General features: G+C 41.0%; 1 protein-coding gene and 1 long non-coding RNA gene across 2 annotated transcripts; both read left to right on the top strand.

Annotated features, from left to right (window-relative positions):
• Window positions 1-1,155: 1,155 nt before the first annotated feature.
• LOC113121477 (uncharacterized) lies at window positions 1,156-3,589 on the top strand. The gene is made up of 3 exons (XR_003294734.1): window positions 1,156-1,214; window positions 2,117-2,166; window positions 2,280-3,589. It is a non-coding gene; the product is annotated as an uncharacterized LOC113121477 (long non-coding RNA).
• A 6,032-nt stretch (window positions 3,590-9,621) lies between these two features.
• Window positions 9,622-16,837, top strand: LOC113121521 (kinesin heavy chain-like). Its single transcript, XM_026292096.1, is given in 9 exon segments — window positions 9,622-9,654; window positions 15,212-15,317; window positions 15,596-15,715; window positions 15,837-15,908; window positions 16,008-16,062; window positions 16,064-16,112; window positions 16,208-16,256; window positions 16,345-16,400; window positions 16,733-16,837. Coding segments are annotated over 9 exon segments (645 nt in total).
• Window positions 16,838-27,913: the final 11,076 nt, after the last annotated feature.

Genomic DNA, 27,913 nt, shown 5'->3' with positions numbered 1-27,913 from the left:
AGCAGCTGTGTGGTGGACTGCAGAGTCCAGACTTAAGACTGGAGACTCTGAAGTCAGTTTGCTGACTGTTTATTACTATTGTAGATCTTTAGTGTTGAATTATTGTTTGAACTCAGTGTTTGCACAGACATAACTTCTATTGAAGTTGATTTTCTTTTCCTGTCTTTGGATTTTTCTGAGGCTAAATTCAGTCTTTAGTCCCAAATGACTGTCAGTCAGTCAACTGTCAGTTGAAATGGCACTTTCTTCTTCATGTTAATGTGACATCAATTCACACATCAGCTAATTTCATCATAACAGCCGGGATGGACCAGTTTCTATTTATACTTGTGTTGTATTTATAATATTGTGTTGTTCTATTTATTGTTCATGTTTGTTCAATAAGAAAAAAGGAAGTTGATCTTTGCTTCTCTATTCAGGTTGGAGAACTGCAGTTTGTCAGAGTCCAGCTGTGGTTATCTGGTCTCAGCTCTGAAGTCCAACCCCCCCTATCTGAGACACCTGGACCTGAGTCAGAACAACCTGCAGGATCCAGGAGTGCAGCAGCTGTGTGGTGGACTACAGAGTCCAGACTGTAGACTGGAGACTCTGAGGTCAGTCCCCATGTTTAGGTTGTGTGCTGAGATGAATGTGATGTGAAAGTTGTGCTGACACTAAACTGCAGACATGAGGCTGATATTAGACTGATCCACACTGAGGATCTTCATGGGAAAGGCTGTTTTCCCTCTCAGAGAAATGTGGCTGCACAACATGAGTTTGTATAGATGGAGCCACAGGTGGAGCTGGCAGAGTTTCAGAGCTGAAGTCACTCCGTCTTTATTGAAGCAGCAGCATGTTGGCATTCATATTAATGACAGCTCTTTGTCCCTTTTTGGATGGGACTGCTTTGAACCTGCATCCTGTTGGCTTCAGCTGTTTGGAGTTTCCACTTTCTAAACTTCTTTCTAAACCTTCTTCAGCTCTGAACACATTCTGAAACATTCAACACTTTCAAGCAGGAACTTTGGTTTCTAAAGTCACATCTTTGCTTCTTTATTCAGGTTGATGAGCTGCAGTTTGTCAGAGTCCAGCTGTGGTTATCTGGTCTCAGCTCTGAAGTCCAACCCCTCCCATCTTAGAGAACTGGACCTGAGTCGGAACAACCTGCAGGATCCAGGAGTGCAGCAGCTGTGTGATCTTGTCCAGATACCAGACTGTAGCCTGCAGACTCTGAGGTCAGTAGAGGGCTGCAGTCAGTCCATGGTGATTTCAGCAAGATTGGACTAAACCCAGTCAGTATCAAAGCAAAGATCCAGGATTTCCTGTAAAGCTCCAACCTTCTCAGTGAAGCTGTGAGAGGAGAACAGGGACAGGCTTCAGGATTGGACAGAAAGACAGAGAGAGAGACAACAGTCAGCCAATCAGATCAGCCAGAAGCTTGTTGTGATCATGTGTTTGAGTTGATGTGAAGACGACTGTTGCTGATGAGGTCAGTGAGTCAGGAACAAAAACAGTCTTTTATCCAGATCAATGTCAGGCAGCTGAGGTTGAGCTTAATTCCTGCATTTCAATCCAACAAACACTGGTTCACTTTGGCCTGGTCGGTCACCATGGAATCTGGGTTGATCAATATAGTCATCTAGAGCTAACTTGCACTGAAGCAGGATCAGTTTGTCTCACATGAGAATTTATCAGTAGCCAATCAACAAAGTGGAAAAAATCCAGTCAGTCTTCAAACAGGATCCCAGTCTGAACCAAATCCTGGTTCACCTTAAAGTCACAGTGAAGACCAGAGCAGTGGGCTGAGTCATAGGTTCTGTCAGAGGTCATGTGGGCTCTGAATCAGCAAATCAGGTCAATTTAAGGTTTGTGATCATTTCATGTGAAAGAATGAATCCAAACTACAGCCTGTGATGAACTGAGGAGAAATCTGATGGGATTGTCAGCAGTGACTGGACAGAACACACACGTTGCAGATCCATGATGTGTGGTGGTGCAGTGTATTGTCTGGAGCTAGTTGAGGGTTTGATGACTCCTTGTATGTGGACACCTGCTGAGAGAAGGAGGAAATAAAAAGGAGGAAATGAGGATCTGATTATTCATTTACTCACCTTCTAACTGAGGTTTGTTCCAACAGGTTTGGCCTCAATGAGAAAACAGTGATTCAATCTTCCAAAAACAAATCCTGTGAGTAACATTGAAACATTGTCATCATCTAATGTTTAAAGTCTGATTTTACAAAGTGTTTTTGCTCATTTCATTGTAAAATCTTTCTAAATTGTGTTTTTGTCTCGGCTCAGGAAAACACCTGCACCCAAAGAACTACAGGCTGTGTTTGATGTGAGGTTCCTGCAGATCCTTATAAGTCTCAACAGGTCTTGAAATTAAGTTGGCAGATATTTAGAATAATTGGACAGCACGGTTGATTAGTGGTTAGCACAACAGGAGTAGGAGAGTAGATGTTCTCCGGAGTCTGTCAGGCTGAAACTCTGACCTCCCACTTGTAGCAAACCAAAGGCAGGAGAATATTATCACATTCCTGAGTGAGGCAGGAGTGATATCCTCTGACAATTTATGACTATGAAACTCTGTGACCCACTAAAATAAACAACTGGGGATGGTACAGGTACTGTAATGTCAAGACTCCCGTTTTGACAAAGACCAGGCCAACGGCCCTCACAAAGAGAACCCCTCTTAACGAACAGACTCCCCCTGCTCACCTCCTGCCATAAATACCTTAAGACTATTCCCTTTTCAGACAAGACCTGAAACCTATAGAATGACTTATGAACTGGTCTTCATATCCTGTCCTTATATTCCTGCTTTGGTTGATAAACATGTAACGTGTGTGACCAGACCAGCAGAGCATCATTGTCAGACTACGGTGTGATATAGAAGCTGTGCCATTGTTTATGTTATTCCTGTTTGTAGTTAATCTCTATATAACTATGAAGTTCATTGATTTTCATTTATGTTGTGCTGAAATATTCACACTGACTCTGATTAGTTATTAAGTTTGTCATGTGTTTAAACTTTGCTGGGTGGAAAAAGAAATTATGTTCCCATCTTAGGAATCAGTCTTAAAACATACAACACTGAAAGAATAGGATAATCTCTTGATTCACAGAGATTAGTGAGACTGCCCATCACAGTCAAGAGACTGAACCAAATATGGAGCACGCCCTGGACTAGTCACATAGTGTTATGCACAATGAAGGATGAACCAGGTGGATTCCCCCGCCCAGTGCAGCAAGACACAAAAACACATTACACAGACAGACACAGCAGAAATGAGAAAAAAAAGAGAACAACTCCGAACTGAAGAACTGGAACTTGAAGTAGATTTGAGAAAGAACACTTGGAACTGAACTCTGGAACTGAGACAAAAGGACTCAGGCCTGAAGCCCAAGACTCCAGAGAACGTCTACTCTCCTACTCCTGCTGGCAGACTGCAGCTGGACAAGCCCACAGAGGAATGGACCGAGCCCCAGTAAACCTGAGGACAAGCAAGTAACCTGTGGCTGTGCTGGTTGTCTCACACTAATCTCAGTTGGTCTCCATAATTACTAGAACTTCCTCCTAAACTATGTTTAGACCTCAGACTCAAACACTGAACATAAATTAATTTCAAGATTTCTTTTCCACCGCTGCAAACAACCTGCTGTTATAATGTTTGATTCTTTAATTCAGCTCATGTCTCTGATCAGTTCTCCCTCTGTTTCCCCCTGTGGAAATATTGAAAATAGCTGAATAAATCTTCCAAAGACAACTGACTGGTATCATTGATGTTATTTCACACAGTAAATACGTCACTGGATCAGAGAACTCTCCCTCAGATTGTAGACTGATTTCATGTATTACTCATTAACTGACTGGTTGATCCACCAAAAAAGGATCTGGTGCCCCAAATTATTAAGATGGTTGATGATCTTCATAATTCATAAACTAGACGTAATAAACCTTCATGTTCAATACATGTATATATTTAAATTCACTACACCGCTGAAACGTGATGCCTGGAAAATGCATGTTTCCAGATATTTGGCTCAGCAGAGAAGATTAGAAAGAAAGTCTTGCCAGAGATCCAAAGGACCATCACTTGTCCAGGTCCAGAGCCTGTTGTAAACCTGTCAAAGTGGAGGGAGAAGCAGCTGGATCTACACACAAGACGGCACTTTGGGAATCGGAAGCAGGTCAGTCCATAGAAATGTTGATTGAATGTTCGCTGCCAGCTGTTGTTAGCTCTTATTGAAATGTGAGTCCCGAAGGCTGTTGAGTTGATGTGGAGACATTTGCACCAGCTCTGCAATCGACACTCCAGTCACATCACGTTCATTTATATGGCGCCTTATACAATACATTGATTTAAAGAAACGGTTCTCAAAGTGTGGTACGGGTCCCAGTAGTGGTATCTCAGGCTCCCTCTACACTCTGTGGTACACAGAGGAATCACTAAATTAAATATAAATGAATGTTAAAACAACACATTGTCATTGAATCTTTGAGTATTTTTGTCCATTTAAGTACAGGACAGTTTTTATTTAACTTTTAGGTCCAAGTCATTTGAATGGAATCATTCTTTCCCTTTTTTATTCAGCTGTGTGTAAGCACAGTGCAGTTCTAATGTTCAAACTGTGGATTTCCAATGTTAAAGTGGCTGACAACAAGAAATCTTCTTCTTAGGAAGAAAACTGCTTGGTTTTTTAACTGTGCAGAGCTGTAGCTGAATAGTTAGGCCCACTATGCTACTGTATTTTAATGTTGGTCATTATGGTGGAACTTGTCACAAACTGGGGTGTGTGTGTGGGTGCAGGAGAAGCTGGACCCAAATGCAGAACCAAATAGGTGTATTTCCTCCTGGGATTTCCAGGGCAAACAATATACACAAATTTAGGGAACCAGATGAGATGGTAGAACTAAGGAATTACCGGATGGGACAGTCGTCATGAAAACTCACTAACGCAACTCACATCAACTATAACGGTAACTATCACAGAAACCAACCACAACTAATGCCTCACCAGGGAACAAAGGAAAGAGGGAGGTATAAATAGGGCGAAACACAACAGGTGATTAAACACGGGTGAACGGGATAAACAATAAACCACAGGTGAAACTAATGAACACAAATTGCAAAAGTGAAGCTGCCGGGGACCAGTGCACAGGGAAAAGGAAGTCTCTAAACAATAAAGGTCCCCGGCAGGAAGTCCCAAACGGGGACTCATGACAGAACTTGGTCTAAAAAGTTCTAGAACCACTGATTTAAAGCAGCTTTACAGTATTAAATCTGAAAAAACGTGTCAGTGTGACTTTGAGTTAGAATTCCAACTTTAAGCTGCTCTCCAGTGTGGAGCTAGCTAATGAGAAAATCTGTTTATTAGTGAATGTAAAAAGAAAGAAATCATTCCATTAAAGTGATAGTTTGGTTTGCACAGAAATAAAGCTTCATCTAGCTCAGGACTGTTTGGATTATTATAGCATTAGAAGGTTTTTTTTAAGGGAGCTAATGTTGGGATTAAATCATTTCTCCAAGAATCAAATGTCTGATCACTTCCCTTTATTTTGTTCCATATCCATATGTCTGACAAAAGGAGATGTGATGTCTGTCTGTCATCTCATTGTTTCTGCCGAATCTAGATATTTTTGTGTTGTAAAAAATCCTAGTAATTGTACAATAGTAATATCTCGGGGTGAAACAATATCACAAACACCAGCGGTCCTCATCCGCCCCCTGCTGCCCATTGTTGAGGTTGATGTCACTTATCTCTGACTCATTTTAACTCATTTTATTCATCAGTATCAGTAATGAGTAATACGAGCTTTTGTTGTCAATGTTGTTCTAAATAATATTCTCTAAAGTGACGGTTTTCCTGTGTGGTAGAAATTTCTTTAAGTTTGAGAGTTGCTAATTCTCAGAAAACAACCACAAGTGTGATGAATCATCTCAGGTTTAATCACGGGCCCGGAGAGGAAGACCTTGCAGAAGTCCTCTGCCGTCTGTGTTACAAGACCAGTTTATATACCGTACTTTGGACTAATCCTGAACAGATACCCACATTGTTTGTTCAGGTACTATCTTCAGTCTTCTTACCATCAAAGAAACAAATTGTTGGCAGTCATTTACAACCTTCTACCCCAAAGCACTAAACCAATAAACAGACAGAACCACATACCATGAAAGGGTCAAGCAAACATTCAACCCCCACATTAGTTTAAGACAGTGACCATTTGCTCTGTTGTAAAATCCCACAGCTGCGCGTCATGTGACTTGAGTCTGATCGATCACACTCGGCTGTTTATTGTCCGCAGGAAGCTGCTGCTCATAGTGTTGAGATCGCAGAACCCCCGGACACATTTAAGTCTGCTGAGTGGGAGCATTGTGGTTTTCCAGTGGAGTCCACCAATGGACTGTGTGTCGGAGACAAAGCGCAGATCATCTGTCGAAGGTGTTTCACAAACTCAAGCTATGACAATGCATGAGTGCTACCTTGAACAACAGGCTGCTGTTTTCTCAGCACTTCCAGACAGGAGTGTTAAGAGGAACATAAACAACATTGTTCCTCTGTCTGATGAAGATGGAAAAGTAGCTGAGGACATCATTCAGGTTCTTAAACCACTGAACTTGGTCCCAACTCTGTTGAGCACAGAGCAGCTGCCAACATTTTCAATGATAATGCCACTGAAACACACCATCCTGGAGTCTATGAAAGTTATTGACACAGATCCAACAGTTGGTAAAGATGTCAAATCTGCCATTTTGTCTGACTTCATGAAAAGAAACCCAGAATCTGACTCAATACTTGTGCACTTTCTTCATATGAGCACTACACTTGACCCACGTTTGAAATCTCTGCCTTTTCTTGATGAGACCATGAGCAGCAACATCTTTAACAGCCTGATGGAGAAGATTCTGGAAAACAATCCCCAGCAGGTATTTTTTGGTTTGAATCCAAACTTCATTTAATCAAATCAATTTGACCCAAACTATTTAGTTTCCCATAGTCCTGCAATGCATATTACTAGTAGATATGTCCTGTGGAAACCACTTTACAAATACAATATATATGGAGATTTTCATTCAATTTAAGCATTTAACTCTAAACAGAAACTGAGATCATCAGAAATGAGCATCACTATGTTTGTTTTTCAATATTAACTTGAAACTGTTTTATGGATTTGTCCTTGTTGGGCCCAGGCCTCACAGGAGCAGGTAGAAGTTCTTGGTTTTAACTGTCCAGAAGTTGATGGAGAAGTCCCCCCGTCAAATATCCTCGTCTCTCACCTTTCCTTCCTGGATCCAAGGAAAATAGCCTTCAAAGATGCAGGTGTCGGAATAACTAAGTTCAGGAAGGCTTTGACAAACCTTGTGCATGTCCACCGTGTAAATGAAGAAGACTGTGACGACTTAACTCGACTCTATGGTCAATTCATAGATGAGATATTGCTGCTTCAGAGTTCACAGTTTTCCCACTTGGATCCATACGCAGACAGGGTTGACACATTTTGGCATGACAGGAAGTCCACACAGAAACCATATGAAAAGCTATGGAGACTCTGCCGCCAACTCCTCCTCCTCTCACATGGCCAAGCCTCTGTAGAGTGTGGATTTTCAATCGGCCGTCAAGTTGAGGATCAGAACCTTTCAGAAGATCGGTACGTGGCCCAGAGGTGCATTTTGGACCTCAGGGCTGTGGGTGGCACCAAGAATGTCCCAACTGACAAACAGCTATTGATGTCAGGTGGTGGTGCCCGACAGAGATACATTCCACATCTTGAGGATATGAGAAGAAAGAGAGATGATGTGGAAAAAACCACTCAGAGAAAATATGTGCTGGATGAAATTGAGGAAGTTAAAAGGAAGAAGAAAAGACTGAAAGATGACATAGATGCACTTGAGACCTCTGCTGAAAAATTGGCCCTCCAGGCAGAGAAAACAGCCAAGCTAACTCTAATTGTCACATCTAACAGTTTAAAGAAGGGAGCAAAGGAAAAGAAAGCAGAAATGGTGGAAGTGGAAAAATCTCTGGATGAGAAATTGAATGAATTGAAAAGCAAACGAAGACAAAATCAACCAAACAAATGGGACTTAAAAAGGTCAACAACCAAAGAAGACTTTTGGGAATGCACTTTGTTTTGAATATGTTTTCAGCTGACTTGACTGTTCTGTTGGGAAATATTGGATTGTTTCCTATTGTTTATTCCTTCATTTGCATTCATGTCCTGATGGGAATAATATCCCATAACAAAATTGACTGGATGATAGTTTTGCTTTCAAAAGTCAGTGAAGACAAAAGGAACAAAGCCACAATCAATTGCAAAAGGAAAACCAGCACAGAATACCTCAGGGAATGTGTTTGCTCTGTGGTCCATATTTGAAGCTGACCTTGTGTTGGAATGTTTGAATTTCTTGTTTAATATTGTTGATCCATTCATGGCCTTATGGAAATATTGGAATGTTTTAGAATGGATTTGATGTGCACTATGTTGGGATATGTTTTCAGTGCTTCCACCCAACCCAAATCTGTTCAGTCAGTGACTGTATATTATGTTCAATAAAGCAAACATCTGGGATCATCCATCCATCCATCCATCTTCTGTACCCGCTTTTTCCTGGAAGCCAGGGTCACGGGGATCTGCTGGAGCCTCTCCCAGCTCTCTCTTGGGTGAAAGGCAGGGGTCCACCCTGGACAGGTGACCAGTCCATCACAAGGATCTGGGATCATCTGTTGGCCAAATCTTTTCTTTAATATCATGTTGAATTGCTTTGCTTGTTAAGATCATGTAAACCCATGAGGCAAGAAAAACTTGAAAGCATATTTCTATGTCTTCAAACTTCTGGTTCCATGACCCTAAGCTCTTTTCAATAATATCCATGGAAAAGTTCCTATCAAATCCTTTTTAGAACCAATATAGGATCTAATGAATATTCTTCCGTTTAATGCAAAACAGAAATATGACCAATAGAATATCAGCCCTCTGTCATATGGCCAAAAAGAAATGCAACAAATGCTTTTTTGCATATTTGAGTTTGACACGTGAACCCTGTTTATAAAGCTGGATGTGGACCTGAGTCTGGACCTGGACCTGAGTCTAAACCAGAAATCTGGGACTAACCTTTAGTTGCTCACCACAACTGTTCTTGCTACAAATCCTGTGCATGTTGTTATCAGCGTAATATAAAGATGATTTTAACCTTTGACCATTTTGAGGCTGAGGTTAATAGAAGAAGAAGAATAAATACTCTATTAAGTACTTTATTAATCTCAGCTGTACATTTCTGTAGAACCATCAGATCCAGATCCTCTGAGCTTCCTGATGTTGGGTCTGCTTGTTTTTAATAAATGGATTTAAATGGACAGTTTTTGAAGTTAAACAAAGACCAAAGTGAAATTTTCCTTCTGGGCCCTGAACTAAAGAGAGAAATGATAAGTAGTAAAATGAGAAATCTGACTAAAAAGGTAATAACAGGGGTCTCCAGTCTGGGTGTTATTATAGACTGATTGAAGTTTGGTCTCATAGAAAGAAAAGCAGTCAAACAGCTTTTTATCATCTTAGAAATGTCAGCAGAGCGTTTCCCTTTTTATCTCAACATGACACAGAAAAAGTGGAAACAATCAAAGAGTGTGTCTTAGGGAGGAAGACATGACTGTGGAAAAACTCTGTCGCATCTTCCAGGTAAAGAAAAGTCATTTGAAGTAGAGTCCACAACGCAGCTAGTTCTGCTGCTGGGTCCTCATTGGCTATCATCAGCCTTAGTTCAGCTGTGAAGTTAATGGAAGTGCTATTCAGTTTTCTACAGGTTATATTTGATAATTGATTATTATTATTACATTATTTTTTATTGTTTTGAAAAATGGTGTATTGCTCTGGTCAACAAAAACTAATATTGAAATACAAGCCATTTCTTTTTTTCATGGGTCTAAAGGGGATAAATGAAATTTAACAACTGGTTTGATTTCCTTTTTCTATGTAATAAAACAAAATAAACAATAACAAAGAGACAAAAACGGAACAAGGGCTTGTCAGGTTTACGCTACACTGACTCGGTTCTTTTCCCTGAAGGCAATGAAACACACGACAACTTTGTACCGAGTATATGCCTGCAAGTGAAAAAGGACTCAGTTGCAGACGGAGAGAAGAGACTTTCTTCTCTCCCCCATGCAACCTTGACTCTCCTTTGCCTCCTTTCACTGAGCAGTCCTTTATTTTTATAGTGAGGAACAAACAAGGCACATGATGCATGGGTGCAGTTAGAAGTTTCAGCTTATCATTTACACAGGTCAAAAGGTTATGTGGTTTATCTGATAAGATAGACACCTGCTAAAACATCTTACACAAACATGGTATTGTCTTCAAATCATGTTACACAATGACAACAATTGTACTTTTGACCTCATGACCCCAACATTTCCCTCGTTTGCCATTGTGAAACATATATCAGGCTAACCCAACTTCATAAGATTTTCTTGGCCGCCGTCATTTGTGACAGACTACGGAGGGGGTGGAGGAAATCACATAGGTCCTAAACTAACAGTGTTAATGCTAGAAACGGCATAAACTCAAGCCTTCAAACAATAAAAATAATTAATAAAAATGAATAATAGTAATGAATAAGGATGTAGCAAGGCTGGGCGAAAAACCCCTCCTTTTCCCAGCCGACTCCCTCGCCAGGGCAGTCACCTTGTGGCTTGCTACTTTAAAACGTTATATAGATAAAAAGTAAAAAAAATAAAAATAAAAGGAAATATATACACATCTCTCTTACACTCGGTCCTCTTCCTCCAGTAGAATTGTTTGTAGGAGAGTATAGGACACAAAGGCTTTAGTGAACATTTTGGTAATCATTGACTTAATACATGGCAGAATACATGTAGTAAATAAGCAAAACAGTATTAGAACAACAATAAAAGGAGTTACTAGTGTCTCCTGCTGTGGAGACAAAAGGTCATCTGGCAGATTATTTGCACCCACAACTTCTTTAGTCTTTAGCATTTTACTCATCCACTCTGCAAGAGTAGTTTCTCCTTGAGGTTTTTCACACACATCTTTGCAAATGGGAAGTGTAAAAGGCCTTCCATAAAGGATTTCAAATGGGGTCAGACCTTTGTCTGTTGGTGTAACCCACATGTACATTTTTACCAGGGGGAGGCATTCTACCCATGTCCTTCCCGTTTGCTCCATGGATTGTCTCATTTTTATAGTGCCATTAGTTCTTTTAACTAATCCTGCACTCTGGGGGTGGTATGAGCAATGTTTTTTTAACTCGAACTGAAAGTACCTCATGGTCTATGGGCTGTTTCACTTCTTCTACAGTATATAGATTACATTTGCCGAATTGTCCCTGTGCAGCTGCCTTTGCTGCTGCGTCTGCCCTCTCATTTTCTCTTGACACAAAGTCTGTGCCTTGTGTGTGTGCGGCGCATTTGCAGATAGCAACCTGCTTTGGCAACATGATAGCTTGCAATAACTCTTTTAGGAGGGAGGCATGTTTAACTGATTGTCCTCCAGCTGTCTTCGTTCCTCTGCGAGCCCATTGTGCAGCAAAGAAAAGGAGCGTTGAAAAGCATATTGGCTATCTGTGTATACTGTAACACTTTTTCCCTCTGCTAGTCTGCATGCTTAAGTTAGAGCAATTATCTCTGCAGCCTGTGCTGAGAAATGTGAAGGGAGTTGACCTGCTGTACAAACGTCCTGTTGTGATACTGCAGCAAACCCACACATATTTTCTCCTTTTCATTTTTAGAGCAGGAACCATCTACAAACCACACTTCTCCTTCAGCTAGAGCGACATCTTTCAAATCACTACGAGGTTTGCACGTCTCTTCAGTGTTTGTAATACAACAATGTGGTGTGCCTTCCTCAGCTGTGGGCAGTAGGGTAGATGGATTAAGTGCAGAACATCTTTTTATGGTCAAATGTGGCTGAGATATTAAGAGAGCCATGACAGACAGATGTCTGGCTGGTGACAAAAATGACATCTTGGTCTCTGTCAGGAGCAAGTCAACTGAGTGTGGGACTAGCAGTGTAAGTGGGTGAAAAAGTACCACTTCTGCTGAGGCTTGTACTGCCATTGCAGCTGCGCACACAGCTCTAACACATGTTGGCAAAACACATGCTACAGGATCTAACCTCTTTGAATAGTAGGCTACAGGTTTCTGCTTTCCACCTGACATCTGGGTCAGTACTGAGGTCATGAATTTCCCTTTACAGTCTACTGTCTGGACAAAAGGTTTACTATAATCTGGTAGGCCTAAAACTGGTGTGGTCACTAGTTTTCCTTTTAACTCACTGAAAGCCTGCTCGCCTTCAGGAGTCCACTTTATTTCCTGCTTCATGGCCATTGGGGTCTCATAAATTAAGTCTAACAGGGGTTGTGTCACCTGAGCATAGTTTGGAATCCACTGTTGACAATAGTTACACAGTCCTAAGAATTGCATCATCGGTTGCTTAGTGATAGGCTTACAGGCTTGCTGAACAGCTGTTTTCCTGGATTCAGTCAGGGCTCTGCCTTCTGGTGTTAGTTTATGACCTAGGAATACAACTTCAGAGGTAGCCCACTGCAATTTCTCTGGGGATGCTTTGTTACCTGTTTTTTCTAAGTGTTTGAACAGCGCTATTGCAGTGTCTTTGTTGTGTTGCTGGGTGTCTGATGCGATTAAGATGTCATCAACATAAGTCAAAACTTGGCTGTGTGTAGGCATGTGGAATGTAGACAAGCAATTTTCTAATTCAGAAGCAAATATAGTGGGACTATCCACATAGCCTTGGGGTAACCTAGTGTATGTGAGCTTCTTTCCCTCAAAGGTGAAACCAAACCATCCCTGTGAGTTCGGATGTACTGGTATAGAAAAGAAAGCATTGCTAAGGTCTACTACTGTGAACCACTTCATTTTGGGTTTCAACTGATTCATCAGGTTATGGGGGTCTGGGGCACATGGTGCTCTGCTATCAACTGCCTTATTGACCTCTCTCAGGTCTTGAATCATTCTCCAGCTTTTGCCATCGGCTTTCTTGACTGGAAATATGGAAGTGTTGCACTGGGCCTGTGGGGCCCTTACTAGAATTCCTGCATCTAACATTTCCTGAACTACGGGCCTAATTCCCGCCAAAGCATCAGGCTTCAATGGGTATTGTTTTATTCTGGGCCTGTAGTTTGATTTGGGTTTTATCATGACTTCTGAGGCAGTGGTCATTAAGCCTACATCAGTCTTGCCTCGGGACCAGAAACTGCTTGGCACTTCAGCCAAGCACGGATCTAGGTCCTCCAGTAGCAACACTCATTCTCGTTCACTTTCCCCCATGTGGGCACGGGGAGTGGCAGTTACAACCCAATTTAGGTTTTTGTAAAAGCAGTTTCCCACACTATTACTGAACCAGCCCCCCTCGTCCTCGTGCCAATCATAAATGCTTTCTGCTTCATTTAAAAACTGTTTCAGCTCCTCCCAGTACATGTCATTAGTCTTAGACACTGACAGATGAGGATTAGGTGTCCACCCTTTTACAAAACTTGTCTAACAACTTTCAATTTGAATCAATCTGATTCTAATCCCGCTCTGCAACGGTATTTAATTTAGACTCACACATTGTTTTTTCTGACGTCCATTCACAGTTTCACCCGCGGATTTTTACCTGATTTGACGCGAAGGTTGCCTTCAAGGTTTCCGTCAGACAGTAGGGCTGAGAGGATCTTTCCAGACGGGGACCTGCCGACCTCCCAACGAATTCATGTGGGTGGATTTTCTCCAGCCGTCTAACGGCTGACTGTGCACAGATTCACGGCGTCCTCGTCCTCCTCTTCATCCAAACTGTTGTATTGGAAACCGGGCAGAAACACCAATAAATATGTCAGGTATACGCTACACTGACTCGGTTCTTTTCCCTGAAGGCAATGAAACACATGACAACTTTGTACCGAGTATATGCTCTGCAAGTGAAAAAGGACTCAGTTGCAGACGGAGAGAAGAGACTTTCTTCTCTCCCCCATGCGACCTTGACTCTCCTTTGCCTCCTTTCACTGAGCAGTCCTTTATTTTTATAGTGAGGAACAAACAAAGCACATGATGCGTGGGTGCAGTTAGAAATTTCAGCTCATCATTTACACAGGTCAAAAGGTTATGTGGTTTATCTGGTAAAACAGACACCTGCTAAAACATCTTACACAAACATGGTAGTGTCTTCAAATCATGTTACACAATGACAACAATTGTACTTTTGACCTCATGACCCCAACAGGGCTGTATTTCAATTTTTTTAACTTTTGGATTTTAAAACACAAATCAAATAACCAGTCTTTTTTATTTTTTTAATATCTGCTTTTCAAAAGAAAATCCAAAGACTAAAAGATTCACAGACCATGTAGTCCACCATCCAAATATTAGGAGTATTATATACTGTATGTATGGCCTAATAAAGTACTTTTAGTGTAAATATAAGATACTTGTATATTTGTACTTTGTCCAAACTCAGTCACATCAATCATCATCTCCACATATGAATTTGATCAAAGCCTACAAATCAATCAGTAACTGGTCACAATGAAAACAAGAGGTTGGACTTTTCTCAGCTTGGTGTAACTGTTACTGACTGTCCACACGGTGGCGCCACACACAGCACAAACAGCCACTATAATGTTTTCAATGTGCTAATGAAGCTCCAGATGATTTGTGGAATAAAGGCAGGTGATCAAATCCAGATACATAGGCTAGTCTACATTACATTGGCAGTATATGGCAGTTTGCCTTCAAATGTGAAGCTCTGGTCTCCAGTTGTGCAGCAGGTTCACATCCACACAAAACCTTTGCTGCTCTGCTGATTTCCAGAATAATCAACTGTTTCATGAGCTCTTGAGTCTTTCCATGAAACACAGCAACTAAGAAAATCAAATTAAAGTTCCTTCTGCTAAAGCAGCTGTAAATCTGTTCCTCATCTGGAGTTACAACAAGCAAAGAGACACAAAGACACACAAAAGATCAATAATCACGTTTCTCAGATCTTAAAATCCCATGTGACCCTTCTGTTCATATCACATGTAGACTAGTCTTTTTAAGTCCCTCCCCAGTCACATGGATTTTGAATTCTGTTCTGATAAAAGTAAAGTCTAGTCAACCAACATTAGTTTTCTTCTTCCCTCTGTCTAGTCTGTCTACTCTGTCTCCATCCATCATCTCATGTTTTTGGGTCTATCAGACTAGTGCCCCTACCCTCTTTTTGCTGGTGCCATCTGTCGGCTTAGTTTGGAGCCAGATCCACTCATCCATCCACGGCGGACCCGGCCGAACGTGCTATCGAGGTGGTGTGTCGTTTCAGACCGCTGAACAGCTCGGAGGTGGCCCGGGGGGGGGGGCAAGAAAAAAGTGAAGGGGGTCTGAATCCTTCTTGAATGCACTGGACCTTCATTATGTTGATGGGTTTTATTTGAAATGTAACGTCCTCTGGTATTAAATCCTCTTTGATTGAGTCGCTGAGGTGGCACAGCAAGAGAACCTGCCTGTGTAATTGTGTAATTGTACCAGTCAACAAAACTCAACATCCCACCTGTCTATTTGAATTGCTCACATGCAGTGGACTAATGAGGGCTGTAGTCATGTGGACCTTCTTGATGGTATGTGTTACTGCTACGTACATATCCCAACTTCCTCCTCTTCACAGGGTAAACCATATCACTTTGACCGAGTGTTCTAGTCCAGCACGACTGAGGTGCAGTTCTACAATGCTGTGGCTCAGAGGATTGTCAGACGTGAGTTATCCAACAGAACAGATGCAGCTTCAGTAGCTCACACATTAAAACTTAGGAAGTATAAGCCCAGACCTTCATACTAAAAGTCTTATTTCATTGGTTTTTGTCTTGGTGTCCATAGATGTTCTGGAGGGATACGACGGAACAATATTTGCTTATGGCCAGACATCCTCTGGCAAAACACACACAATGGAGTCAACTTGAAGCTGTTGTCATTTCCACTACAAATAACTACATTTCTTCTTCAGATTTTTGCTGCTCTACTCATTTTGTTTTCATCATTTTCTAATGAAGGGGAAACTTCACAACACAGACATGATGGGAATAATTCCCAGAATTGTACAAGATCTTCAACTCCATTTATTCAATGGATGATTCCATGGAGTTTCATATCAAAGTATGTGTCGTCATCTGGCCCTCATTGGCTTTTAAATGACAACAGGTCCATGTCACAGTATTGGTTGGGTTTCATTAGGGAATTTGACTTCACAGGTTTCATACTTTGAAATATATATGGACAAAATCAGGGACCTGTTGGATGGTATGTGATGATTTCTTATGGCTTGTTGAGACACTAACACAAACATCATGATTAACTCCCATCTAATCTTTAGTTGGACTTTTTGCAGTATCAAAGACCAACCTTTCTGTTCATGAGGACAAAAACAGAGTGCCCTATGTCAAGGTGAGACATGTGGATCATTTTAGAACTAGTTTTAAAAATATTTGTAGCTGCACTTTTGTTTTTGTTCCACAGTCCTACAGTCTCAACTTCAACCAGCTGCAATTTACAAACAGTATTTTTTTATGTTTCATATTATACCTGACTATTGTTTTTAGATCATTAGATACAGGACGATTATTTCAAACATACTAAGAAAATGAAGTAACAGGAAAAAGACACATTGATAAATTTCATGATGCAGTGTGTGATGACCTGCTAAGACTTCACTCTCTGTAAAGCTGTACTGGGGCTGTTGGACACAGGGTGTCCTTGTGATGTCTGTGTGTCCTCAGGGCTGCACTGAGCGTTTTGTGTGCAGTCCTGAGGATGTCATGGACACTATAGATGAAGGAAACAACAACAGACATGTGGCTGTCACAAGGGAGTTCATACACTGAGCCTTTAATGCTGCTGGTCCTCAGCAGAGGTGGACAGTAATGAAGTAAATGTACCTGAGTACTGTGTTTAAGTACAGTTTTTGAGAACTTGTACTTTACTTGAGGAGCATTTTTTGGGGAAACTTCTTACTTTGACTCCACTACATTTGAAAGATCAATATAATACTTATTCTAATCTATATTTTTGTGTTGTAAAAAATCCTAGTAATTGTACAATAGTAATATCATTGTTGGACATTTCCAAAAGCTGAAGTGATGACCTCATTTATTAGTTAGAATATGTGTAACTCCATATATTTCTCCAATTGTAAAAAGTGAGTAATAGAACAAAGCCTACTGATTGATTAATTGGTGAAATATAATTAGTGGATCAGTCAGTTGTTGGATGATCAAAATAATGGTTTATTGCAGCCCTATCAGTGGTATCAGGAGGCTTACCAAGATATTGTATGTCCCCCATTGGAAATCAAAAATTGTGTTAACTTATGTAGGCTATAAGCTAATTGGTTTCTGATGCGTATATAAATACAGAGAGAGCACGTTAAAAGCTGAGGTCCTGTGGTGTTTGAACATGATGGAGTCTCTACTCTTTCAATTCCAGTGAAGGGACAGGTAAATGAAATGATGTGAACTTTTACCTATGACATCATTTTGAGATTCTCAGGTTCAGTGCAGCAAAGTACCAAATGCCAAAGTTTGATTGACAGTCACAGATCTGTATGCAAAGATTTATCTTTGTATGATTTTATGTGCTTCAAAATGATTTCCCAGTCAAAGGAGGTGCTGAAATCTGACTTTGTGGTGACTGTACTTTTGAAAACACACATAGTCTCACCCTCACCAATAAAAATGTGTTTGACTTCAATCTCTTTCTTTTTTCTTTCCTTTTAGCTGTGCTGTTTGCTGCAATGTTCTCCAATTGCAAAGACTTTTGCCTGTGGACCACCAAAGTCCATGTACATTTGTACGCATGGTTTGGCTCCGCATTTCAAACAGCTTTATAAAAAACTCTCCTCTGATAGAGATCACTATGTCCTTCTCTTTGATGAGAGCCTTAACAGAACAACACAATCAAAGCAATGTGACTTTCATGTCTGTTTATGGGATGGGGACTAAGTTGGGACAAGATCTGCACTGCATTAGACCTTAAATCAGTCTGAGTAGTACTGAAAATCTGCCCAAAGAAAACATGGTTCAGATCTTCATGGATGGACCAAATGTGAATTGATGTTTTTATGTGTGTGTGTGTGTGTGTCTTGTTTATCTACTGAACAAAGGTGTGTCCTCAGCCTAAACTGTTTCCTCATACTCTTCTCACCTGTTCACGCCTCCTGAATCACACAGGTGATTTCCAGTAAATGGAAAGGGGCGGGGCCACAGTGAGTAACCAATCAAAGCACAGAGGCTGCAGCTGTTTGCTCAGAAAACATTGGAAGAAGACAGGGGAGACCTGGAGACCTGTGAGTACTGATCCAATTTTATTTTTAATGTCAGACTTTATCAGAGTCATGTGATTTCTCAGCCTGATAGAAAGTGATGTCAGTAACTCTGACACATCTGGATCTGGATTTAAAGGGGTGAGGGTGGTCTCTGGTCTGTCAGTGTCTTGTGATGTCAGTGATGTCAGTAACTCTGACACATCTGGATTTAATGGTTTGATCTTTTTTGTTTCTTTTCAGTCATTTTGTAGAGGTGTGAACTCTGACACAAAACATGTTGTTGTTGTTATTGTTGTTTTAATGTAATAATCTAAAAATATTATGTCAGACCCTCTTGGGGGGTCAGGTTCTGGTTGTGGGGGCCCAAAAATCAGCGTTAAAGGTCCAGCACACCTACAGTAAAATATTCCAAACCACGACTGCCTCATTGCCAAGTCATACAGCAAATGACAGTCAACAAGTATGTGCCCTCACATCTGTGTGTGTCTGTGGCTGTTGGTTAATGTGTGTTTAGCTGGGACTGGCCTGAACACACTGGTTTGTCCATACTCAGTGTGTGTGTGTGCATGTGTATGTGCGCGCGTGCGTAGTTTGGTGTGTCTGGGTGTGACTGACGTGAACAGACTTGCCGTCAGTTTGATTTTCTGTCTCTTTCTCTCAGAAACTTTCCCTCTAAAGTCTTCCAGGATCTAAAGGCTTTTGATAGGCAGGTAGGAAAACCGTCATGTTCCAGTCAGACCCACACGCCTGCTAATTGTTAGGCATTGTTAGGTAAATTCTTTAACAAATAGACTCAGAGGACGAACTTCGGTAAGATTATATAGAAGTTTTACTTGCAAGGAGTAACAGTCAAACAGCACCTTGGTACAGCATGAGGATCACTGGCCCTTAGCTGGGCAGCACATCATTTTAATACTATGATACAAACAGTCATGTGATAGAAGAAGAAAGAGGAGGCAGTTTCCCATGAAACTGCAAAACATCTGGGTTTCGATACTAAGTGTCTTATCAGAAAGTGAAGGTCAGAACAGACTGACCTTAGGAAGAGGCAAGAGGTAACAGGCCCTACTCAACAGTGTTTTTGACTTACATTAAAGTAAAGCAGATTAATAAACTTGAGGGTAACATTTTAATTTCTCTAACACATCCCTCCTGTTTATGCTTAGCATAACTACTATGTGAAAATGTTTAGCAGATCATTAATGATTATTATTCTGGTAAAGCACACAGAAAGATCAGAATTACTATTATAGGAAAAACAGTAAAATCATAAATCCTAACTATGATTAAACAACAAACAAGATCACAATCACAAACATAAAATAATTAGCACGCTAAAATATAACTTGTAGAAGTGAGAAATAAATGTCATAACTTTCTGTCTTTATGGGCAAACAGTCATCACAACATCACTTTCTGTAGGAATTTTCAATGTTGGAGTCATTCATGCCTTACAGTTCAGAAGTTAGGACAAATTTATCATAGTCGGTAAAAGACAGTCAGGTCTTCCTTCATTGGCTCTGGAGGAGTTTCAGGGTCCTGGTCATCCTGTGAAATGGACTGATACATTTGTTTGTTATTGCTGTATCAATAAGGGGTTGACAAAGGCCTCTAATACATGAATCCAACAGCAACCACAGGTAACCAAAATAGCAGTCATCACAGCCATTGAGATGAATATGGACTGGATCAGACCACTCCATTTACCAAACATTCCCTCCAGCCAAGAAGTGAAGTTGTTGTCAATACCAGCATTCTCAGCGAGCTTCTCAGATAAGGCTTGGAGTCCTTGTAAAGCTCGAGTGACAGATCCATCTGGGGAAGTGTTGTTAGGAATAAAGGTACAACAGGTAGATCCAAACATTTTACAAACACCTCCCTCCTTAGCCAGCAACATGTCCAATGCCATCCGGTTCTGCCAGATCATAAGACTAGTTTTACCTAACTGCTCTGCTAAGGCTCTGACAGCATCTCTAGTGTAGTTAATGAATCTCTGCTGGTTATAATACAAATAATTTATCCAATTAACATTTTTATAAATGGTTGCCCACCAAAACAGAAAAGATTCAAACTCTGCTGCAACTTGGTTTCTAGCTTTATACTCGTCAGGAACTCCTCTGGGCACTCTGATGGCATCAATATATACTCTGTTATCAAAACTGCCGGCTGCTGCAGTGTCTCTTTTCACACGGCGTGGGCTGTCTAGGGAAGAACCAGACAGAGGCAACACATAAAATGGCATCACCAATTGTATAAGAGCACAGGTTCCCTGCCAATCAGGTGGGAGCACTGGTCTCCATTGGTTTCCCCCACAATACCACCACAGGTCAGCACGTGCAGTAACATGGTCCGTGAACCAGGAAGGGTCATAGTCTGCCCCAGGAGTGGTCACATTGGTGATAGAGCTGCACCAGTGGAGATCACCGACCTTTCTCCCTGAAGGGGAATTTCTCAAAAACAGGTATAATTAGTACTATAAGGTGTAAAGAAAGGTGGAGTAAGAGCAGGAATAGGTGGCATCAAATAATGCAAAGACATTGTTTACTGGCTGGAGGGCAGGTGGAAGTAAACAGCTGCAGTGTGCAGTTCAAGCCTGTTGGATCATTGTGTGGATCAAGTCTTATCAGTGTAAACTACATATTTTAGTGGCATAAATATACTTGTCTGCTCATGTTAGCGGTTCCTGTCACACATTACCACAGTTAACTACTTTACAAAAATCAAACTGGGCAGTTTGAGTCTCATTGGCCCAAAAGATAAAAGTGGGCACATCATTAGCTCTCTTTGGCCTAGGTTTGGTTTTGGTGTTGTTCATGGCATTACCTGGCTGTAGCAATTCCTTCTCAAGGAAGGAAAAGATACCAGGTCTTATCTCAGTGGAGTGAGTAGTATTCTCCGGCTGTTGCAAACCCTTCTCAAAGAGAAACACAATCAGCATAACTGTGGTCAGTGATCTGACAGTCAATATGCTTATTGTCAGTGTCACCCCACAAAATAGTCTAAAGGGGTGCCAGGGTCGATATATTGGACCCTCCATGGCAAAATGTACTTCTGAGCAGTCTTCTCCCCAGGTCACTCTACTCCTCACTCACCTAATTCCCCTGGGTGTTGTTGGTTTTTTCACTGGTTTGAGACAAGTGGTCCCTATTGGTTCCACACCCCTTTGTAGCCAGACTTCACCACAGGTTAGTTGGAGTTTAGAGTGAGTCCCTGCTGGTTTGACAGAATTACTCAGACAGTACTTTTACCTCTTTACAGTGTGTTAAATGAATCCAGGAAAGTCTTTCAACAATTCTCACAACCATGAGTATAGACTGCAGTATAAGGTCCTTCCCAGCACAGAGAATGCCAATACTTCCTCTTGATCATTTTTACAGAGACCCAGTCTCCTGGATTCACTCCAGAGTCTGGTTCAGGCTCAGGACCCTCCTGTTGTGCATTAATCACAGATACAACATTTTTATTATTCAACATTTTTGCCATATAATCGGCAATGGTCTCAGTCATGTGAGCACCCTCCTTAATGAATGGTTTTAACTCAGGAAGATGATAACACTGCAGTAAGATGTTTAATTACCTGGTTTACAAAATGTTTACCATTATCACAATAGATTTTCTCTGGAATTCCAAATCTGGGAATAATAGTAGTAGCTTTGGCTACTGTTAGTGCATCAGGATGCTTTGCTGGAAACACTTCAGTCCATTTGGTTAATGCATCAATGATCACTAAACGGTATTTCTTTCCCTCACAGTTATTTAGTTCAATAAAATCCATGCAGATATGTTGAAAAGGATATTCAGGTAGTGGAAACTTTCCACTATTTCTTGTCACGATCTGTCCTTGTGGATTATTTTTTGCACATATTTCACATTGTTGACAAAATTTTTTAGAGTAGTTTGTAAAGCCTTATGTTGTAAACACTTTGTTTACTAGTCTTACCATCCCTCCTGCTGACGTATGCACATTAGCATGCGTCAGAACAGCTGCATATCTAAATAAACTTCTAGGTAACACTACTTTGTTATCCTTACATCTCCAAATATTGTTGTCATCTATTTTAGTCTTTTCTTATCCATAAGTCTGTTTCATTTTGAAGTGCACTATTCTGCATGTCTTTAAGTGTCTGCTCATCAGGATGTTCAACTATAACTGTAGCTTGTAAAGGCAGTGGTTTCTGTGCTACTGATTTAGCAACTTCGTCAGCTTTACAATTACCAAAAGAAATCATGTCTAGTCCTCACATTTATGTCACACTTACAATTAGTAACCTCTTTAGGCAGCTGCACAGCATCTAACAGCTGGAAAAGTCTTTGTGTGTGATGGTCTTACCAAATGATGTGATCATTCCTCTGTTCTTCCACTGCTGAGCAAACACATGTACAGTTGAAAATCCATAATTGTTATCAGTGTAGATATGAACTACTTCTCCTTTTCCTAATATAGAAGTTTCTGTTAAGGTAATAAGTCTCACTGCCTGCAATGATAAATGAGATGGTAGTGATTCAGCTTTAAAACATCTTTAAGGGTTACAACAGTATCACCTGTAGAATTAGATCAATCTGATTTCTGGTTTTTTTACAAGATCCATCTACAAACATTGTCATTTCAGCATCTTTATAAGGTGTGTCAGTTTGGTCAACCCTGGGCAACACTCTATTCTCAGTTTCAGCAATACAGTCATGGCCCAACATCCTCAGCTATAGGCATTAATGTAGCAGGATTAAAGGTTGTACATCGTTCAATTGTGAAGTGTGGCTGTGAAAGCAATGTAGTCATGAGGATAAATGTCTAGCTGGTGACATGTATGCTATCTTGTTTTGCAACAACAGGACAGAGACTGCATGTGGAACCTTTAGTGTCAGAGGATGGAACAACATGATGTTTGCTGAAGCTTGGACTGTCATGGAGGCTGCAATAACAGCTTGAATACACACAGGCATTGCTATTGGATCCAATTGGGCAGAATAATAAGCAATAGGCCTGTTTTGTCAGCACTGAAGTCATGTGACCATTTTTACAATCAACAGTTTGCATAAAACAGTTTTCATAGTTAGGCAGTCCTAAAATAGAGCTGCTGCTCAGGGTCTTTTTAAGACCATCAAAGGCTTTTTCTGCAATTTCAGTCATTTTAAGTTGCCATAGATGTGTCATAAATCAATTTCAATAATGGACAAAACAACTCTGAATAGTTTGGTATCCATGCTCTGCAGAAGTTTGTCATACCTAAGAAAAACATCATCTGTCTTTTAGGTTGTAGTTTTGGTGCTTTAAGTATAGCTTCTTTTCTGTCTGAGTCTAGAGCTCTCCCTTGCTGTGAAAGGTCATGACCTAGGTATCTAACTTTTTTTTTTTACAACTAGTTTGCTCTTACTCACTCTGTGTCTCTGTTCTGCTAGAAACTTAAGCAGAGCTATGGTGTTTGTTTTGCATTGTTCTTGTGTTTCAGAGCATATCAAAATTTAATTTACATACAAATACGTATTTGACTTCTGGCAGGGGGTGAAAACTTAGCTAAGTTAGCAGACATTACTTGGGAAAAGATAATAGGAGACTCACAATAACCCTGTGGAATCCGCGTCCAAGTTCATCTTTTTCCCGAAAACTCAAATGCAAATCAGAATTATCATTGTTTGTCAACTTCAATAGAGAAAAATGCATTTGCCACATCAATGACAGTGAACCACTTTGAGCTGGGCTTGACGTCATTCAGCAGGGTGTGTGGGTCTGGTACCAGTGGAGCTCTAGGTATCTCTGATAATTCCTGCTTTTAGTAATGAGTCAAATACTGGTTTAATTCCTTCAGCAGCCTCAGGTTTTAGTGGATATTGTCTTTAAAAGGGCCTGAAGGTAGCTTTTGGTGTTATTTTAACTGGTTCTACTCCTTTGATTTTCCCTACATCTGCTGCTCCTGTAGACCATAAATATGAGGGAACTTCCTTTAATTGATCTTCTTCCTCTGTTGTTACAGTGAACACTTCTACTCATTCTTTTACACTTAGATGTTTAGCTTTTGTTGTGATTGTACACCAGTTCAGTCTTCTGCTATAAGTGTCTACAGTGTGGTTGTAGAAAACATGAGGGTCACCTGGAACTGGCTCCCAGGCGGTCCCCACCTCTTCAGCCCTGGTTACAAATGCTCCTAAATCTTTCCACTCAGAAGTTGAAGGTTTAGCAAGTGAAATGTGTGGGCTCACCCACAATTTGAACAGTTTCTCTTCCTAAGGTTGTAGTCTGCGTGCTGCTCCTACATGTTTTACTAAAATGTGTTCTTTTGTAGTCAGTCTGAGTTTGTCTGGTGGATTACTAAGAACTGACCTACAAGCTCCTGTGTCACACAGGAATTTTATTTTAACTCCTTGCACCAACAATGTCACTTTAGGTTTTTCTTCATAAAGCATGAGTTCAGTTACTCCTTCTAAGCTCAAAATGTTAGCTTTAGCTTCAGTCTGATGTGTCTCGTATCTCTTTATTCTGTTCAGTGTGTGTATTTTGCATCTGACCTTTTTCGCTGTCTAGTCATGCAGAGTAGCCTGCTCCTCCCTCCTGGTGTTCAGGGCGTGTCTTTCTCTGTGGGCAGCTCTTGGCCCAGTATCCTGCTTTTCCACAGACGTAGCAGTAGTCATGATCAACCAACTGCTGTCTGCCAGGTCTCCGGCCACGACCTCGTCCCCACCCCCTGCCCCGGCCATCAAGCCATAGCTTGTCTCCCTGAAAATAACACTCAGAAACCATTTCATTATCATAGTTAGTGAAAAACATTTCAGCTGTTTTTCTAACTTTCTTTTGTGATTTTTCTCTTTGTTGGAGAACAGTGGCCATATGCACAGCATAATTCTTCCTCTCTGTTAGGACACAATGTTGCCAACCAATCTGATGCTTTCGAATAAAACCTGAAATGTCAGGTTGGAACCCATTAAAGAAGGCATTTCTTAACTGCTGCGCATACAGCCCATCCCCCTTTTCTGCAGCACTTTCACGTACCAATACTCCACTGTGTGTTAAACATCTTTTAGTCTGTTAAAATCAGTCAGCAGTCCCTCACTATCTTCAGCATAAGGAGGTTGAGGCTGAGGCACGGGATAAGAAGGAGCTGTGGGAGGAAATATTGCTCCACCGACAGCACCCTCCTCTCCCTGGGCGTACGGAGGCAGCTGAGCCGGTGGTGGATTATTAGGATGAGGAGGTGGTCTACAGCATGACATTGTTTGTTCATCCGTAAATTCAACAGTTTGCCCTAAATACAATGTTGGTGAAGAGGCTTTTACCTGTTTTTCTATTTGCTTCTGTCTCTTTTCTCCTTCCTTTCTCTCTCTCCCTCTCTGTCTACTCTAACTTTCTTTAACCACTTTAAACTTTAACCATATCTTCTGCTGCAAACAGCCCTTCTTTTCTCTGATCCTTCTGATTTCCCTTATTCTTACTTTTTATGTCCTTCACTCACTTTCTACAGCCTTCACAGTTTAACTTCCCCAAAAACCATATTTATTTTTCCATTTTTCTAGTTTTTCTATATTTTTTTTAGGATCCTTTTGATGCATCAATTTTGAGTGTCACCGGTGACTAGTTCTTCTAATTTAGTGTTCTTATTACCCATTTTATTATTTTATTTTATTTTCTTATATATTCAGTTACTATTTGTTTTTACTCACTGCTATTTATTATTATAATTATTGTAGGCCTACACTTATTATTTTAACAGGCTCCTTACCCCCCCCTTTTTTGTTTTTTAAATTTTTTTAATTACTGTTATTGTTTAGTTACTGATCTGATTGGAGGAGATGGAGCAGCTGTTTAACTCTCTTAATGTCACATTAATCATCTCTATGTTTTTATATTCTTTCCATGGTACCAATATTCTGTTTTGTTATGCTCAAAAGCACTATCGACGCGCACCGGGGCTCCTTTTTGTTCCGGGTCCCCCACAGACCACGGGGTAGTTTACTTTGGGTCTCCCACAGACCACGGGTTCATCCCGAGTTTCTGATTTCCCGAAAGCCCTGCTCGGTTTTACCCGAACATGTTTGACCCAGTGTCCCGTAGGCCACACAAGTTTCGGTTTTGTTTGAATTTCAGCACTCAAGTCAAGTCAATGATATTTTTAGTCAGTGATCCGTTTTGTAATCACCAACCCCTCAGCCCGATATGAGACCGCAATTCCCTGAGACTCTACTCAGCTTGCGTGACCCGAAGGACCCAGGACCACCCGGGGCTCCCAGAGAACCAGAAACTTCCAGGGACACCACACCGGTTTTGTTCGGGCTCTAATTCCCTGAGACTCCACTCAGGGGACGGTTTTGTTCGAATCTCACAGATTCCCTGAGACTCCACTCAGGTGACGGTTTTGTTCGAATTAGACCCACTGAGGCTCCACTCAGTTTAACCAAATTAAAATTCTCTTACCTTACAGGAGTCCGTCTCTGGTCTCTCCTTTAAAGTTCAATTGCGTCACTCCTCTCCCCTCAGAGCAGATCCTAGCCTCTCAATGCTCCAAACCGTTCCCTTATGGGACCGGGGCGGAGGGCTTTCAGTCAGGAGTCTTAAGACTCCCCCGTGCACGGTTTTTAGGTCAAAACCTGGAAGGAAGAGGAGATATTGCAATCCCGGACGAGCCCCCAAGTTGTTAGGTAAATTCTTTAACAAATAGACTAAGAGGACGAACTTCGGTAAGATTATATAGAAGTTTTACTTGCAAGGAGTAACAGTCAAACAGCACCTTGGTACAGCATGAGGATCACTGGCCCTTAGCTGGGCAGCACATCATTTTAATACTATGATACAAACAGTCATGTGATAGAAGAAGAAAGAGGAGGCAGTTTCCCATGAAACTGCAAAACATCTGGGTTTCGATACTAAGTGTCTTATCAGAAAGTGAAGGTCAGAACAGACTGACCTTAGGAAGAGGCAAGAGGTAACAGGCCCTACTCAACAGTGTTTTTGACTTACATTAAAGTAAAGCAGATTAATAAACTTGAGGGTAACATTTTAATTTCTCTAACAGGCATCATAATATTGTGAAGAAGAGAAATATTTCTTATTTCTTCATCATCTTTGTCAGACCCTGAATCCCTGTTTTGGTCTGTGGTTGCACTTCCCCACCTCTTTGTGTTTTTGTCTAATAGTCTTATTGTTTTCTGGATGTGAGAGTTTTCCAGACTTTGCCTGATAATTTTACAGCGTAAATGATGAGTTTCATGTTTCAAAGGTGGAGATATTTTGGGTGCAGTTTACCAGAGGGATCATGACTCAGAAAGTGAAACCCTGAAAACTGATCCTGATGCCGTCAGTCCCACATCCACTATCAGACTTTAGTTCTACTTAAGTCCACAAAACAGCCACAAAACGCCAATTTCTACCAAATCTTTTACTCTGGTCAAGACATAGATTTGCACTTGGCACTTTAACATCAGCTCTTTAAAACCACCTTAGGCTGTCTGTGTGTGAAGAGGGACTGGTCCAGAACTGGTCCTGTGACTGAACTCAGACCCTGAGACTGTTTGTAAGTGAGTCAGCGACTGTTTCTTCCTTTTTTACAGCCACAGTTCGACTGTGATTGTGCTTGTTTGTTAAAGAGCTGCTGACAGTTGCAGATCCATCTCAGCGAGCTCAGAATAAAACCCATCCAGAGTTAGGAGTCAC

Source organism: Mastacembelus armatus, chromosome 20, assembly GCF_900324485.2.
Source record: "Mastacembelus armatus chromosome 20, fMasArm1.2, whole genome shotgun sequence".
Classification (NCBI taxonomy): domain Eukaryota; kingdom Metazoa; phylum Chordata; class Actinopteri; order Synbranchiformes; family Mastacembelidae; genus Mastacembelus; species Mastacembelus armatus.
Note: the sequence above shows the minus strand (reverse complement) of the source record. Positions and strands in the feature narration are given on the sequence as shown.